The sequence below is a fragment of the Salvelinus namaycush genome, chromosome 2 (assembly GCF_016432855.1).
Source record: "Salvelinus namaycush isolate Seneca chromosome 2, SaNama_1.0, whole genome shotgun sequence".
NCBI lineage: Eukaryota > Metazoa > Chordata > Actinopteri > Salmoniformes > Salmonidae > Salvelinus > Salvelinus namaycush.
The window spans coordinates 71,809,190-71,826,457 of NC_052308.1; the positions used below are offsets into that span (position 1 = coordinate 71,809,190).

General features: G+C 39.6%; 1 protein-coding gene across 1 annotated transcript; it reads left to right on the plus strand.

Moving 5' to 3' along the window:
• The first annotated feature begins 6,024 nt into the window (after positions 1-6,024).
• On the plus strand, positions 6,025-15,522 carry LOC120023249 (pancreatic secretory granule membrane major glycoprotein GP2-like). Its single transcript, XM_038967298.1, has 8 exons — positions 6,025-6,085; positions 9,812-10,462; positions 11,693-11,898; positions 12,102-12,253; positions 13,368-13,613; positions 13,834-13,993; positions 15,286-15,361; positions 15,503-15,522. The coding sequence occupies exons 1-8, from the start codon at positions 6,025-6,027 to the stop codon at positions 15,520-15,522; spliced, it is 1,572 nt and encodes a 523-aa protein (XP_038823226.1).
• Positions 15,523-17,268: the final 1,746 nt, after the last annotated feature.

The window sequence follows — 17,268 nt, forward strand, 5'->3', positions numbered from 1 at the left end:
TTGAGCAATATGTTTAGAACATCAGACATATATTGAGCAATATGTTTGGAACATCACACATATATTGAGCAATATGTTCAGAACATCAGACATATATTCAGCAATATGTTCAGAACATCAGACATATATTCAGCAATATGTTCAGAACATCAGACATATATTGAGCAATATGTTCAGAACATCAGACATATATTGAGCAATATGTTCAGAACATCAGACATATATTGAGCAATATGTTTGGAACATCACACATATATTGAGCAATATGTTCAGAACATCAGACATATATTCAGCAATATGTTCAGAACATCAGACATATATTCAGCAATATGTTCAGAACATCAGACATATATTGAGCAATATGCTCAGAACATCAGACATATATTGAGCAATATGTTTGGAACATCAGACATATATTGAGCAATATGTTTAGAACATCAGACATATATTGAGCAATATGTTCAGAACATCAGACATATATTGAGCAATATGTTTGGAACATCAGACATATATTGAGCAATATGTTTGGAACATCAGACATATATTGAGCAATATGTTTGGAACATCAGACATATATTGAGCAATATGTTTAGAACATCAGACATATATTGAGCAATATGTTCAGAACATCAGACATATATTGAGCAATATGTTCAGAACATCAGACATATATTGAGCAATATGTTCAGAACATCAGACATATATTGAGCAATATGTTCAGAACATCAGACATATATTGAGCAATATGTTCAGAACATCAGACATATATTGAGCAATATGTTCAGAACATCAGACATATATTGAGCAATATGTTCAGAACATCAGACATATATTGAGCAATATGTTTGGAACATCACACATATATTGAGCAATATGTTTAGAACATCAGACATATATTGAGCAATATGTTCAGAACATCAGACATATATTGAGCAATATGTTCAGAACATCAGACATATATTGAGCAATATGTTCAGAACATCAGACATATATTGAGCAATATGTTCAGAACATCAGACATATATTGAGCAATATGTTCAGAACATCAGACATATATTGAGCAATATGTTTGGAACATCACACATATATTGAGCAATATGTTCAGAACATCAGACATATATTCAGCAATATGTTCAGAACATCAGACATATATTCAGCAATATGTTCAGAACATCAGACATATATTGAGCAATATGCTCAGAACATCAGACATATATTGAGCAATATGTTTGGAACATCAGACATATATTGAGCAATATGTTTAGAACATCAGACATATATTGAGCAATATGTTCAGAACATCAGACATATATTGAGCAATATGTTCAGAACATCAGACATATATTGAGCAATATGTTCAGAACATCAGACATATATTGAGCAATATGTTCAGAACATCAGACATATATTGAGCAATATGTTTGGAACATCACACATATATTGAGCAATATGTTTAGAACATCAGACATATATTGAGCAATATGTTAAGAACATCAGACATATATTGAGCAATATGTTCAGAACATCAGACATATATTGAGCAATATGTTCAGAACATCAGACATATATTGAGCAATATGTTCAGAACATCAGACATATATTGAGCAATATGTTCAGAACATCAGACATATATTGAGCAATATGTTTGGAACATCACACATATATTGAGCAATATGTTCAGAACATCAGACATATATTCAGCAATATGTTCAGAACATCAGACATATATTCAGCAATATGTTCAGAACATCAGACATATATTGAGCAATATGCTCAGAACATCAGACATATATTGAGCAATATGTTTGGAACATCAGACATATATTGAGCAATATGTTTAGAACATCAGACATATATTGAGCAATATGTTCAGAACATCAGACATATATTGAGCAATATGTTTGGAACATCAGACATATATTGAGCAATATGTTTGGAACATCAGACATATATTGAGCAATATGTTTGGATAATCAGACATATATTGAGCAATATGTTTAGAACATCAGACATATATTGAGCAATATGTTCAGAACATCAGACATATATTGAGCAATATGTTCAGAACATCAGACATATATTGAGCAATATGTTCAGAACATCAGACATATATTGAGCAATATGTTTAGAACATCAGACCAAACAATAAAATAATAACTTGGGTTTGATGTGTTTCTATGAGATTGTGATATATATATATTAATGTTTAAAAAATGTTAGGGTAACTAAGGACAGGCGCCTCTTTCCCACTGCGTCCCGAGAGGCTAGCAAAAGGCAATTACCAGTTAACTGATCAGCAGGCAGGCTTGGGGCGGCTCGTCATTGGGTGAAGAGTTCAGAGGTCAGAAGGTCATGTGTTAGTTGCCGGTGGCGGCTCTGTCTGCGGTCACAATCCTTTGGTAAGGATGTGTTTGTCACTGGTAACCTTGTATTTTCACTGTTTGTCTTCTAGGGACCAAAGGGTCAGAGTGAACCAAACAGAACTGCAATGGGACAACAGAGAGCTTCTGTATCTTAACGACTGAGATAATAAAGTGAACTGTACCTTTTTACTATTACATCAGTCTGTTGTGTCATTATATCAATGTCTGCTGTTGACTTTAGGTTAAGCAGAGTTAGAGCTAAGCTGAGGTTCTGATAGAATTTCATCTTGTTTATGTCATTTATTTTCATCATTATTTTTCGACTTAATGTTTCACAGTTAACGTGACTAAACAGCAGGACTTAAATCATTAAGAGAAGTTGCTTCTTCTTCCTCTATTAAAGGGTTCATGTATTTTTTGTTGGTCCTAATTTGAGAACGGTAGACCCATTTCTTTCAGTATGTACAGAAGGATACATGACATGACCATATTTGGTCGTAGGCCCGTTGCTAAGGTGTTGAGTATGTTATTTACTAAGGTTTTCTAATTGATTGATCAGGCTTAATGTTATTTACTAAGGTTTTCTAATTGATTGATCAGGCTTAATGTTATTTACTAAGGTTTTCTAATTGATTGATCAGGCTTAATGTTATTTACTAAGGTTTTCTAATTGATTGATCAGGCTTAATGTTATTTACTAAGGTTTTCTAATTGATTGATCAGGCTTAATGTTATTTACTAAGGTTTTCTAATTGATTGATCAGGCTTAATGTTATTTACTAAGGTTTTCTAATTGATTGATCAGGCTTAATGTTATTTACTAAGGTTTTCTAATTGATTGATCAGGCTTAATGTTATTTACTAAGGTTTTCTAATTGATTGATCAGGCTTAATGTTATTTACTAAGGTTTTCTAATTGATTGATCAGGCTTAATGTTATTTACTAAGGTTTTCTAATTGATTGATCAGGCTTAGTGTTATTTACTAAGGTTTTCTAATTGATTGATCAGGCTTAATGTTATTTACTAAGGTTTTCTAATTGATTGATCAGGCTTAATGTTATTTACTAAGGTTTTCTAATTGATTGATCAGGCTTAATGTTATTTACTAAGGTTTTCTAATTGATTGATCAGGCTTAATGTTATTTACTAAGGTTTTCTAATTGATTGATCAGGCTTAATGTTATTTACTAAGGTTTTCTAATTGATTGATCAGGCTTAATGTTATTTACTAAGGTTTTCTAATTGATTGATCAGGCTTAATGTTATTTACTAAGGTTTTCTAATTGATTGATCAGGCTTAATGTTATTTACTAAGGTTTTCTAATTGATTGATCAGGCTTAATGTTATTTACTAAGGTTTTCTAATTGATTGATCAGGCTTAATGTTATTTGACTCCCTTGTAAGCAATAAAAACAATGTTTTAAAGTATGTGCTAAGTTCATAACTGCCAAACCAAGAGGTGATGCAGCCAGTCACGATCCTCTCAATGGTGCAGCTGTAGAACATTTTGAGGATCTGAGGGCCAAAACCAAATCTTTTCAGCGTCCTGAGGAGAGAGGAAGCGTTGTCAGGCCTCTTCACGACTGAAAATATAAGGGTGCAACCATTTTAAAGTATGTGCTTAACTTCATACATGAGTTTCATGGATTCACAGGGACTCTAAACATTAAATACAAAGCTCTCAAATTGTTCAAGCATGTAAAAGTGACTTAACACTAAAACAAAATAACTAAACTTGCTGTATCGTCTATAAGCCATAGAGAGAGGGATAATGCCTGTTGAACACTATGGCTCTGTTTCAAATGACACCCTATTCCCTATTTAGTGCACTACTTTTGACCATCTTAGTGAACAAAAGTTGTGCACTATACAGGGAATAGGGTGCCATTTGAGTCTGTGTTTAGATGAGTGGGAACAGTTCACCTTTCCCTCAGTGTGAATAGTTGATATAATGTCATCATGGTGACAACTGGCTATTGTTGGTCATCTGGAGCAAAGAGAAAAGGGTTTGGAATAAGACAAAGGGATTGGGTCAGATCTTTTCCTGTTATTAATCCGCTGACTAATTGGAGATGTGTTACGCAACACAGTTGAAACAGGCATATCTATAGTACAAACAGAAGACAAAAAACTGAACGATAAAGGGAACAGTGACAAGAACACTGGACAGTGAGCTCCAAAAGTATTGGGACAGTGACACATATTTAATTGTTTTGGCTCTGTACTCTAGCACTTTTGATGTGAAATGATTGGCTAATGTTGAGGCTAAATTGCAGACTGTCAGCTTTAATTTGAGGGTATTTTCATCCATATCAGGTGAACTGTTTAGAAATTACAGCACCTTTTGTATACGGTCGACTGATTTTAGGAGACCAAAAGTATTGGGACAAATTCACTTATATTCACTTATATTAAAGTAGTAAAAAGTACAGTATTTAGTCCCATATTCATAGCACACATTGACTACATAAATGAGTTGGATGCATTTGCTATTTGTTCTTGTTGTGTTTCAGATTATTTTGTGCCCAATAGAAATGTATGTTAAATAATGTATTGTGTTATTTTGGAGTCACTTTTAATGTAAATAAGAATAGAATATGTTTCTAAACACTTCTACATTAATGTGGATGCTACCATGGTTACAGATAATCCTAAATGAATTGTTAATAATGAGTAAGAAAGTTAAAGGCATACATTTCATACTCTCACCACTGTTATTGTAATGGTGAGAGGTTCGCATGTCTTGGGGGTAAGAAGTTGTTCTCTGGGTTATTGTCAGACATTAATCACCTCATAAATCATATGGTGTTGACCTAATGCCTCCCATCAGCCACCACACCTGTCCTGTTGATTTAAGGTTTTAGAGATTTCTTTTAAGTTTGCTTAATTCGTTTGAAAACATCCAATTTATTCGACATGCCACCCAACAGAGCATATAGACTTTAGCTTAATCACAGCCCAGGTTTCCATGGTTATCAGGCGATTGTTGCATTCCTTACGTATGAACGTTGATAGTTGCCATTGAATCTCTTCCAGACCCATTGTTAGCCTGAAATCCAGTCAGGTTGGGCTGACGTTTCAGTCCTTTACTCAGGGTCATTGCCAAACAGTTTATCATGACAAGGAGTGTCAAGGAGTGGTATGAGAGCTAAACATACTGGGACCCAGGCTAAGGTATTGTCCCTGGGAATATTGCACAATGTGTCCCGTTTCCCCCACTCCCCGATAACCAGGGTATAAATGCTGAGCTTACAGGTGTGTCCAGCAGTCAGCATCAAGATTTGGTAAGTCAGTACTTCTCTCAGATCACTATTCATACTGTATGGTTAAACAAAGTTGTTTTTGGTTTGGTGAAATTAATATATCTGAACTGGCTAAGTTTGAAATGTTATAATACCCTCCAGAGGATGTGTGTGTCCACGCTTAATATCTATAGTTGTATTAGATGTTTTGTAACGTGGTTTATTGCAGTCTTGTGACAGAAAATAAAATATTTTTTATCACAATAGGATGACCTGTATAGATACAGTCAAATTAAATCAATTCAAACTTGAATTTAAAAGTGACTGACTATCCAGTATATGTAAATTGTGGATAAATATAATATAATAAGTGTTCCTCGTTTCTGCCCCTGTAGAAGTAACTACTGTTGATGAGGATGATCCTGGTAGCTTTGCTGGTGCCTCTACTGGTTCTGTCCAGCGCTGGACATACCTCAGGTACACACAATTATACTATATATTTAATACATCAGCAGCTGGACATACCTCAGGTACACAGAATTATACTATATATTTAATACATCAACAGCTGGACATACCTCAGGTACACACAATTATACTGTATATTTAATACATCAACAGCTGGACATACCTCAGGTACACACAATTATACTATATATTTAATACATCAAAATATTTACAGTACCAGTCAAAGGTTTGGACACACCTACCCATTCAAGTTTTTATTTAAATGTTTACTATTTTCTACATTGCAGGATAATAGTGAAGACATCAAAACTATGAAATAACACATATGGAATCATGTAGTAACCAAAACAAGTGTTAAACAAATCAAAATATATTAAATATTTTTGAATCTTCAAAGTAGCCTCCCTTGCCTTGATGACAGCTTTGCACACTCTTGGCATTCTCTCAACCAGCTTCATGAGGTAGTCACTTGGAATGCATTTCAATTAAAACTTATTATGGCTTAGATCCCGCTACCGGGATCGATATGACAACAGCCAGTGAAAGTGCAGTGCGCCAAATTCAAACAACAGAAATCTCATAATTAAAATTCCTCAAACATACAAGTATTTTACACCATTTTGAAGAAAAACTTGTTGTTAATCCCACCACTGTGTCCGATTTCAAAAAGGCTTTAAGACGAAAGCACACCAAACGGTTATGTTAGGTCAGTACCTAGTCAAAGAAAAACACAGCCATTTTTCCAGCCAAAGAGAGGAGTAACAAAAAGCAGAATAGAGATAAAATTCATCACTAACCGTTGATGATCTTCATCAGATGACACTCATAGGACTTCATGTTACACAATACATGTATGTTTTGTTCGATAAAGTTCATATTTATATCCAAAAATCTCAGTTTACATTGGCGCGTTACGTTCAGTAATGTTTTGCTTCCAAAACATCCGGTGATTTTGCAGAGAGCCACATCAATTTACAGAAATACTCATCATAAATGTTGATGAAAATACAAGTGTTATGCATGGAACTTTAGATAAACTTCTCCTTAATGCAACCGCTGTGTCAGATTTCAAAAAAGCTTTACCGAAAAAGCACACCATGTAATAATCTGAGTACGGCGCACAGACACAAAAATAAGCCATACAGATATCCGCCATGTTGTGGAGTCAGTAAAAGTCCGAAACAGCGTTATAAATATTCACTTACCTTTGATGATCTTCCTCAGAATGCACTCCCAGGAATCCCAGTTCCACAATAAATGTTTGTTTTGTTCGATAAAGTCCATAATTAATGTCCAAATACCTCCTTTTTGTTCACGCGAGTTCACAAATCCAAATTCACGACGCGCAGGTCAGACGAAAAGCCAAAAAATGCCATTACAGTTCGTAGAAACATGTCAAACGAAGTATAGAATCAATCTTTAGGATGTTTTTAACATAAATCTTCAATAATGTTTCAACCGGATAATTCCTTTGTCTTTAGAAATGCAATGGAACGCAGGTCGCTCTCACGGGAGCACGCGTGATCAGCTCATGCCAGACACCTGATTAAAAGAGCTCTTATTCCCCCCTCCTTCATAGTAGAAGCCTGAAACAAGGTTCTAAAGACTAGTGGAAGCCTTCGGAAGTGCAATATGAGCCCATAGACACTGTATATTCGATAGGCAATGAGTTGAAAAACTACAAACCTCAGATTTCCCACTTCCTGGTTGGATTTATTCTCAGGTTTTTGCCTGCCATATGAGTTCTGTTATACTCACAGACATCATGCAAACAGTTTTAGAAACTTCAGAGTGTTTGCTATCCGAATCTATCCTATATATTACTCTGGGCACCTTATTCATCCAAGCTACTCAATACTGCCCCCAGCCATAAGAAGTTTTAACAGGTGTACCTTGTTAAAAGTTAATTTGTGGAATTTCTTTCCTTCTCAATGCGTTTGAGCCAATCAGTTGTGTTGTGACAAGGTAGGGGTGGTATACAGAAGATAGACCCTTCAATGAGTAGGTGTGTCCAAAATATATATTACATAATGAATACTATATATGACAGACAATATATAATTTGTAAAATAGATTTTCTCATTGAGTGTCTGCCATATTAAGAGATCAAGTATATTTGGTTAGACAGTATAGGGATACATGTATCATGTATTAAGTATTGTATTTACTAAGTATTTAATAGAGTTTTTATAAACTGGGTGGTTCGAGCCCTGAATGCTGATTGGCTGACAGCCGTGGTTTATCAGACCGTATACCAGGGGTATGACAAAACATCTAGTTTTACTCCTCTAATTACATTGGTAACCAGTTTATAATAGTAATAAGACAACTGGGGTTTGTGATATAGGGCCAATATACCAGGGCTAAGGGCTGTGTCCAGCTCCACGATGCATCGTGCCTAAGAACAGCCCTTAGCCGTGGTATATTGGCCACATACCACACCCCTTCATGCCTTATTGCTTAAACAACCCACCACACAATTGACTTCTGTATTTTCTCTGCTCTTTAGTCTCAGAACCTTAAAATGGAAGCATCAAAACAAGTCAGGTGTATCATGATAACTCAACCTAGAAATGGAGGCATCAAAACAATGCAGGTGTATCATGATAACTCAACCTAGAAATGGAGGCATCAAAACAATGCAGGTGTATCATGATAACTCAACCTAGAAATGGAGGCATCAAAACAATGCAGGTGTATCATGATAACTCAACCTAGAAATGGAGGCATCAAAACAATGCAGGTGTATCATGATAACTCAACCTAGAAATGGAGGCATCAAAACAATGCAGGTGTATCATGATAACTCAACCTAGAAATGGAGGCATCAAAACCATTCAGGTGTATCATGATAACTCAACCTAGAAATGGAGGCATCAAAACCATTCAGGTGTATCATGATAACTCAACCTAGAAATGGAGGCATCAAAACCATTCAGGTGTATCATGATAACTCAACCTAGAAATGGAGGCATCAAAACAATGCAGGTGTATCATGATAACTCAACCTAGAAATGGAGGCATCAAAACAATGCAGGTGTATCATGATAACTCAACCTAGAAATGGAGGCATCAAAACCATTCAGGTGTATCATGATAACTCAACCTAGAAATGGAGGCATCAAAACAATGCAGGTGTATCATGATAACTCAACCTAGAAATGGAGGCATCAAAACCATACAGGTGTATCATGATAACTCAACCTAGAAATGGAGGCATCAAAACAATGCAGGTGTATCATGATAACTCAACCTAGAAATGGAGGCATCAAAACCATTCAGGTGTATCATGATAACTCAACCTAGAAATGGAGGCATCAAAACCATTCAGGTGTATCATGATAACTCAACCTAGAAATGGAGGCATCAAAACCATTCAGGTGTATCATGATAACTCAACCTAGAAATGGAGGCATCAAAACAATGCAGGTTTATCATGATAACTCAACCTAGAAATGGAGGCATCAAAACAATGCAGGTTTATCATGATAACTCAACCTAGAAATGGAGGCATCAAAACAATGCAGGTTTATCATGATAACTCAACCTAGAAATGGAGGCATCAAAACAATGCAGGTGTATCATGATAACTCAACCTAGAAATGGAGGCATCAAAACCATTCAGGTGTATCATGATAACTCAACCTAGAAATGGAGGCATCAAAACCATACAGGTTTATCATGATAACTCAACCTAGAAAGACAAAGAACCCATATATTCCCATATTCCCACAGGTACGATTGTCACCAGCTGCGAGGCGTGTCACGAACAAGCCGTCTGCCGCACCTCGCCCATGGCAGGTGACATCACATGCACCTGTAAGAAGAGCTTCTCCGGCGACGGCCTCATCTGTTTACCTGGCCACACCGCCGACGACCACCACCACGCCCCTCGCCGTGTCCGCCGCTCCTATCCCACCTCCAACACCAACCTCGCCCATGTCCGGTTCACCTGCGGCTTCAACGAGTGCGCCGACGGGGAGGACTGCATCACGGTCGACGGCATCCAGCAGTGCGCCAACCCTTGCAAGATCTACACGGTCCTGAACGACGCCTGGCGTTCCACCAACAACGTCGTGGGCAACAAGCACTGCGACCGCAACGTCCACTGGGACGGCTATTACCGCATGTACATCGGCAACCAGAGCGTGTCCATGCCGGACAAGTGCGTGGATTCGTTCAAGTGCGGCACCCAGGCTCCCTTGTGGCTGGCGTTTCCTCCCCCCCAGCAGGTGGATGAAATTGTCCAGAGTGCAGTCTGCGCCAGCTTCAATGAGGACTGCTGCTGGGTGCAGTCTCAGCCCATCCACGTCAAGGCATGCCCTGGGAACTACTTTGTGTACAAGTTGGTCATGCCTCCCGGGTGCTACTTCGCCTATTGTGCATGTAAGGTTTCGCCCCCTGCTTTGCCAAGTTCTGAGTGGGACTTGTTGTTGTTGTTCTGCCTTTTGAATTGAAGTTATTGTATTTACTTCTTTAACTGTTTACTGCTTAGTCATTCACCAGCTGGTTATATACACCATGATGTTCTTCTTATGGCCCTAGATATCAACAGTACTCAGCATATTCATCCATTCATTCATATAGGTGTATTGTATGATTCTGGTAATACCAGCATACTAGTTCTTTCAAAACATGAGCGATGAATGTTCCCTCGTAACTGTGTCTCCTGTTTAACTCCTTGTTCCAGATGTGACAGCTCCCACCACAACACCAAAACCAGTCACAACAACAACCACAACAACAACCACCACAACAACAACAACCACAACAACAAAAGCACCTGTAAAGGTCACCACGACAACAAAAGCACCTGTAAAGGTCACCACGACAACAAAAGCACCTGTAAAGATCACCACGACAACACAAACACCTGTAAAGGTCACCAAGACAACAAATGCACCTGTAAAAGACACCCCAACAACACAAATACCTGTTACGATACCCACGACAATACAAACACCTGATAAGATCACCACAACACCGCAAACACCTGTTAAGATTACCACGATAATGCAGACACCGGTTAAGGTCACCACGACAACACAAACACCTATTAAGATCACCACGACAACACAAACATCCGTAAATATCACCACTACGACAAAATCACCAGTAGATGTTGTCACCTCGACAAGAACACCAGTAGACAACAATCGCACCACAACAACAACACAGTCACAGGTTGCCACGACTACGCCAAAAGCAATGTGTGGTACCTGCAGAGCGGGGGAGACCTGCGTGAGCAACGATGGGGTCACTTGGCGGTGTGAGAGGCCAGGTGAGTTCTCAGAAAAGACCTGCTTGAGGACTTATGTACAATCTTAGAAACAAAGGTGCTATCTAGAACCTAAAATGGTTCTTTGGCTGCCCCCATAGGAGAACCCTTTGAAGAACCCTTTTTTGGTTCCAGGTAGAAGCCTATTGGGTTCCAAGATGAACCCCTTCCCTAGAGGGTTCTCCTATGGAAACAGCCGAAGAACCATTTTGAAATCATTTTTTCTAGGAGTGCATATGAGAATTTGTAATTCCTTCTTTTCATTTGGGGTTCTTGAATAACACTCTCCCGTTGTCTTTCTTTTCTCATCCCTCTGTCGCTCTCTTTCTCTCTTACAGATGAGCCTGTTTTGCTGCACCCAGCGGTAGTGTGTGGGCGGAGCCTGGTACAGGTGGGTCTCAACAGGACTAACCTGGAGGCCGCTGGTCTGGATGCCACCACCGCTAACCTGGCCGACCCCCGGTGTAACGCTCACGAAGAGCGTGGCGGCATGGTATGGTACCAGGTGGAGCGCACGGAGGGCACCTGCGGAAACACTCTGGAGGTGAGAACAGACCCCGACCCGTTCACCCCGTTCCTCACCGAAACCTTCAACAGAGAACAGTTGCTGTGAGACATGTTGCCATCAACAGAAAATGATGAACAGATGAACTGAAATACAATAGTCCAAGAATTGTATTATTCTGAGGACTGGGGAGAGGTCCTCTCCTGGCTTCTAATCTTCTTCCCTTTTCCCCCTTTCACCAGACAAACGGAACTGACGCCATCTTTTCCAACAGTTTATTCATCTACCACATTCACAACGTGTCCTTCAGCCGACCCGTGAGCGTGCCCTTCTCCTGTGCCTACCCTCTGGAATCAGAGACCAGCCTGGATGTGGCCATCAAACCCTACCTGTCGTAAGTGGAGACGTTGCAGTAAACAATGTCAAACATGGACAATGTAACACAACAGGGGCGCAACTTTCACTTGGGACGGGGGGGGACATGTCCCCCTCCCCCACATTCTGAAATTGCATTTTTGACCCCCCCCCCCAGTTTTATCATTGGAATGTGATACAATACGAGGCAATGGTGTACTTTAGGACCATGCAGACGCCTCCGAGCAGTCAGGTAGGCTGTTTGGAGTGTTTATACGACTGGATTTAAACATGATAATAATTATGTCCCCCCCACTTCTAAAACCAAACCCTGTAACACAATGTAACATAATGTAACACAATGTAACACAATGCAGGCGAACACATGTCGGACTGTCAGTATCCTGTTAATGTATAGACAGTTTATACTCCAAACCTGTGGTTCTTGATGATCCTTTAGATAACTATATAAGAGTTTTGCACCTCCTCTGTCCACTCATCACAGTACTGGTTGTTCTGGTTGTTCTGGTTGTTCTGGTTGTTCTGGTTGTACTGGTTGTTCTGGTTGTACTGGTTGTACTGGTTGTTCTGGTTGTACTGGTGGTTCTGGTTGTTCTGGTTGTTCTGGTTGTAGTGGTTGTACTGGTTGTACTGGTTGTTCTGGTTGTTCTGGTTGTACTGGTTGTTCTGGTTGTACTGGTTGTACTGGTTGTTCTGGTTGTTCTGGTTGTTCTGGTTGTACTGGTTGTACTGGTTGTTCTGGTTGTTCTGGTTGTACTGGTTGTTCTGGTTGTTCTGGTTGTACTGGTTGTTCTGGTTGTACTGGTTGTTCTGGTTGTACTGGTTGTTCTGTTTGCTCCACCAAAATACTCAGCTGAAGCTGACTGTGTAATAGTGTTAAAACTATAATAATAATAATTTCTTATCTTATCTAAAGTGACTTTGGGTGTCTTGAAAAGTGCTTCAACAATAATGTGTATTTACTATTATTATTATTTTAATTAGAATTATTATAAATAATAATATTAACGATTCATTTTACTGAGCCTGTAAAGTGCATTTCTCGCATTTCTCACCCAAGTCACTTTGTTTGTCCTTCACCATCTCTGACGACATCTCTTATTAACCAAATCTCCTATTTGCCCATTTGACAGGCTGAAGGATGTCCAAGTCGGTAAGGGCTCCAAAGTGGGATCCAACATGACTCTGTACCACAGCGACAACTTCACAAAGGCTTACCCAGCGGGCCGAGTCACCTTGCCGGTGGGTTCCGTGCTGCACGTGGGTGTGTCCGTAGAGGAGTCCGAGACAGAGCGTTTCGTGGTCGTTCTGGAGGACTGCTATGCCACACAATCCCCCGACCCTGAGGACATCATGCGATACTACATCATTCAGAACAAGTATGTGTGTCTTGGTTTACACTCAAGGAACACATGGAGGTTTTCCCAGACACAGATTATGTCTGGTCCTGGACTAACAACCCTTTACATGGAGCTTCTCCATTGAGATGCTTTTTACTCCAGGACCAGGCTTATTCTGTGTCTGAGAAACCAAACCCTAATGTTTGTGTATTTTTTGTTGCGTTATCTAACCTAAACCCTGACCCTCCCTGTTTCTTAGATGTCCGACTGAATTCCGTCAGGTGAGGGTGGAGGAGAGCAGCTCGTCTCTCAGGGCTCGCTTCTCTGCTCTGCTGTTCCTGTACCAGGGGGACTACCGGGATGTCTTCCTACACTGCAGACTCAGCCTTTGTGACCAGAGGAGCTCCTCCTGCACTCCGGTTAGTCCTGCATCTTTCCCGCTGTAGTGGTTTCTGACTCTCCTAAGTCTCTCTGCCTCAGTATCTGGTCTCGCTGACTCCTTCTCGTCTCTCTGTTTCAGTGTCTGGTCTCTCTGACTCCTCATCTCTCTGTCTCAGTGTCTGGTCTCTCTGACTCCTAATCTCTCTGTCTCAGTGTCTGGTCTCTCTGGCTCTCCTGAGTCTCTCTGTCTCAGTAGCTGGTCTCTCTGACTCCTCACCTCTCTGTCTCAGTGTCTGGTCTCTCTGACTCCTTCTCGTCTCAGTGTCTGGTCTCTCTGACTCCTTCTCGTCTCTCTGTTTCAGTGTCTGGTCTCTCTGACTCCTTCTCGTCTCAGTGTCTGGTCTCTCTGACTCCTCCTCTCTCTGTCTCAGTGTCTGGTCTCTCTGACTCCTTCTCGTCTCAGTGTCTGGTCTCTCTGACTTCTCCTCGTCTCTCTGTCTCAGTGTCTGGTCTCTCTGACTCCTTCTCGTCTCAGTGTCTGGTCTCTCTGACTCCTTCTCATCTCTCTGTCTCAGTGTCTGGTCTCTCTGACTCCTCATCTCTCTGTCTCAGTGTCTGGTCTCTCTGACTCCTTGTCTCTCTGTCTCAGTGTCTGGTCTCTCTGACTCCTTCTCGTCTCTCTGTCTGGTCTCTCTTACTCCTCGTCTCTCTGTCTCAGTGTCTGGTCTCTCTGGCTCTCCTGAGTCTCTCTGTCTCAGTAGCTGGTCTCTCTGACTCCTCATCTCTCTGTCTCAGTGTCTGGTCTCTCTGACTCCTTCTCGTCTCAGTGTCTGGTCTCTCTGACTCCTTCTCGTCTCAGTGTCTGGTCTCTCTGACTCCTTCTCGTCTCAGTGTCTGGTCTCTCTGACTCCTTCTCATCTCAGTGTCTGGTCTCTCTGACTCCTTCTCGTCTCTCTGTTTCAGTGTCTGGTCTCTCTGACTCCTTCTCGTCTCAGTGTCTGGTCTCTCTGACTCCTTCTCGTCTCAGTGTCTGGTCTCTCTGACTCCTTCTCGTCTCAGTGTCTGGTCTCTCTGACTCCTCATCTCTCTGTCTCAGTGGCTGGTCTCTCTGACTCCTTGTCTCTCTGTCTCAGTGTCTGGTCTCTCTGACTCCTTCTCGTCTCTCTGTCTGCGTCTCTCTGTCTGGTCTCTCTGACTCCTCGTCTCTCTGTCTCAGTGTCTGGTCTCTCTGACTCCCCGTCTCTGTCTCAGTGTCTGGTCTCTCTGACTCCTTCTCGTCTCTCTGTCTCAGTGTCTGGTCTCTCTGACTCCTTCCCGTCTCTCTCCTCAGGTGTGCACCAAAAGGAAATACCGCTCTGTCACCCCCTCTGTCCCCCTCGAACCCCTCACCATCGGACCAATCACCTGTGAGTACGACCTCATACGTTATCAATCAAAACCAATAATTTAATAGATGTCAATCAAACAAATTATGTTGATGTCAATGATGGACACTCAGGTAACTAAGTAACTAAATAACTAACAGTGTATTTGTTTTTGACTTTCAGGGTCCCAAAATGAAGATTGAACTTCATGAATCCCTGGCATTCTTCCTGTATCCTAAGTAAACAATGAACTCAGTTATTTAAATGATTTATGTGAAGTTCATAAACCTATCTCACCTATACATCATTTATGTCGTAAACCAAGCCATTTCATATTTAACATCTTACATACATCCAGTTATAAATAAGGATATTTTTTGGATATTTTAATATTTTTCTTATGACTAGAATAATTGGGAAAACATTTATTTATTGAATCAACACAAATTAATTGTTGAACCTTTAACGAAGGCGTGAGGCCAGAAAGTGTATGAGCTGGCCACTAATGTTTAAAACGTGAAAATAAATGGACATCTAGTTGGGATTATATCAACACAAACATCTCCCTTTTGTAGTTCACACTGTAGCTATAATATTATGTCATCCTATTACTCTAAAATGCTTTGTATGTGCAGTAATTTAATAGTGTTATTAAAATATAAATGATAAATGTATGTATCAATGTATTAATGTACTGTGCATGTAGTGTACTATTGCTCTAAAATGCTTTGCATGTGCAGTAATTTAATAGTGTTAATAAAATATAAATGATAAATATATGTATAAATGTATTAATGTATGAATAATGTACAGGGAATGTAGTGTACTATTGCTATAGCTTAGTTCTTTCTCTTTGGGATCAGTCAAGACAGTGATTAACCAGTAGGTGTCAGTATTACCACAGAAACACTGGTAGAAGTCTGCATCATGACCACACAACAACAGCACACTTACAAAACCTTTTTTATTAATTCAATAATTAACGGGAAATTCCACCAATTGTCGACCTCCTTTTTATTATTTCCAGCACAATACCATTGTCTACATATGTGAAAACTGCAAATTTCTACCTTTTGTAGAAAATAATATATAAAGTTCTACCTGATTACATCGAAAGTTAAAAAATAAATAAATATTGATTTTCAAATACTGAGATTATGAAAAGTACCCTCCTCTGGCTAGAAAAATCACTGTTTTAAAAAAAACTTTAGATCCTGACATTTTTTAAGGACCTTTCTTCTTCTCTTTTTATCCACCGATCATAGAAACATGCCATTTTCACATACAGCGAGGTCCGAAATGATTGACATCCTTGATAAATATGAGCAATAATGACTGTTTAAAATAAATCATTCAAATACTGAGCTATATTTAATCCTAAAAAAAAGCGATTTTTTTATTTTTATACTAATACAATTGCTCAGAGAAAGAGATTTTGTTTAACAAGTAAAATTATTTACACCCCTAAAGATTCTTATAAATAATGTAGTCAAAAGTTTAGTATTTTGTCCCATACTCCCAATACATTTTCAACTCCCCTGTTATTGTAATGGTGAGAGGTTAGCATGTCTTGGGGGTATGATATATAATGCTAACCTCCCCTGTCATTGGTCATGGTGAGAGGTTAGCATGTCTTGGGGGTATGATATATAATGCTAACCTCCCCTGTCATTGGTCATGGTGAGAGGTTAGCATGTCTTGGGGGTATGATATATAATGCTAACCTCCCCTGTCATTGGTCATGGTGAGAGGTTAGCATGTCTTGGGGGTATGATATATAATGCTAACCTCCCCTGTCATTGGTCATGGTGAGAGGTTAGCATGTCTTGGGGGTAGGATACATAATGCTAACCTCCCCTGTCATTGGTCATGGTGAGAGGTTAGCATGTCTTGGGGGTATGATATATAATGCTAACCTCCCCTGTCATTGGTCATGGTGAGAGGTTAGC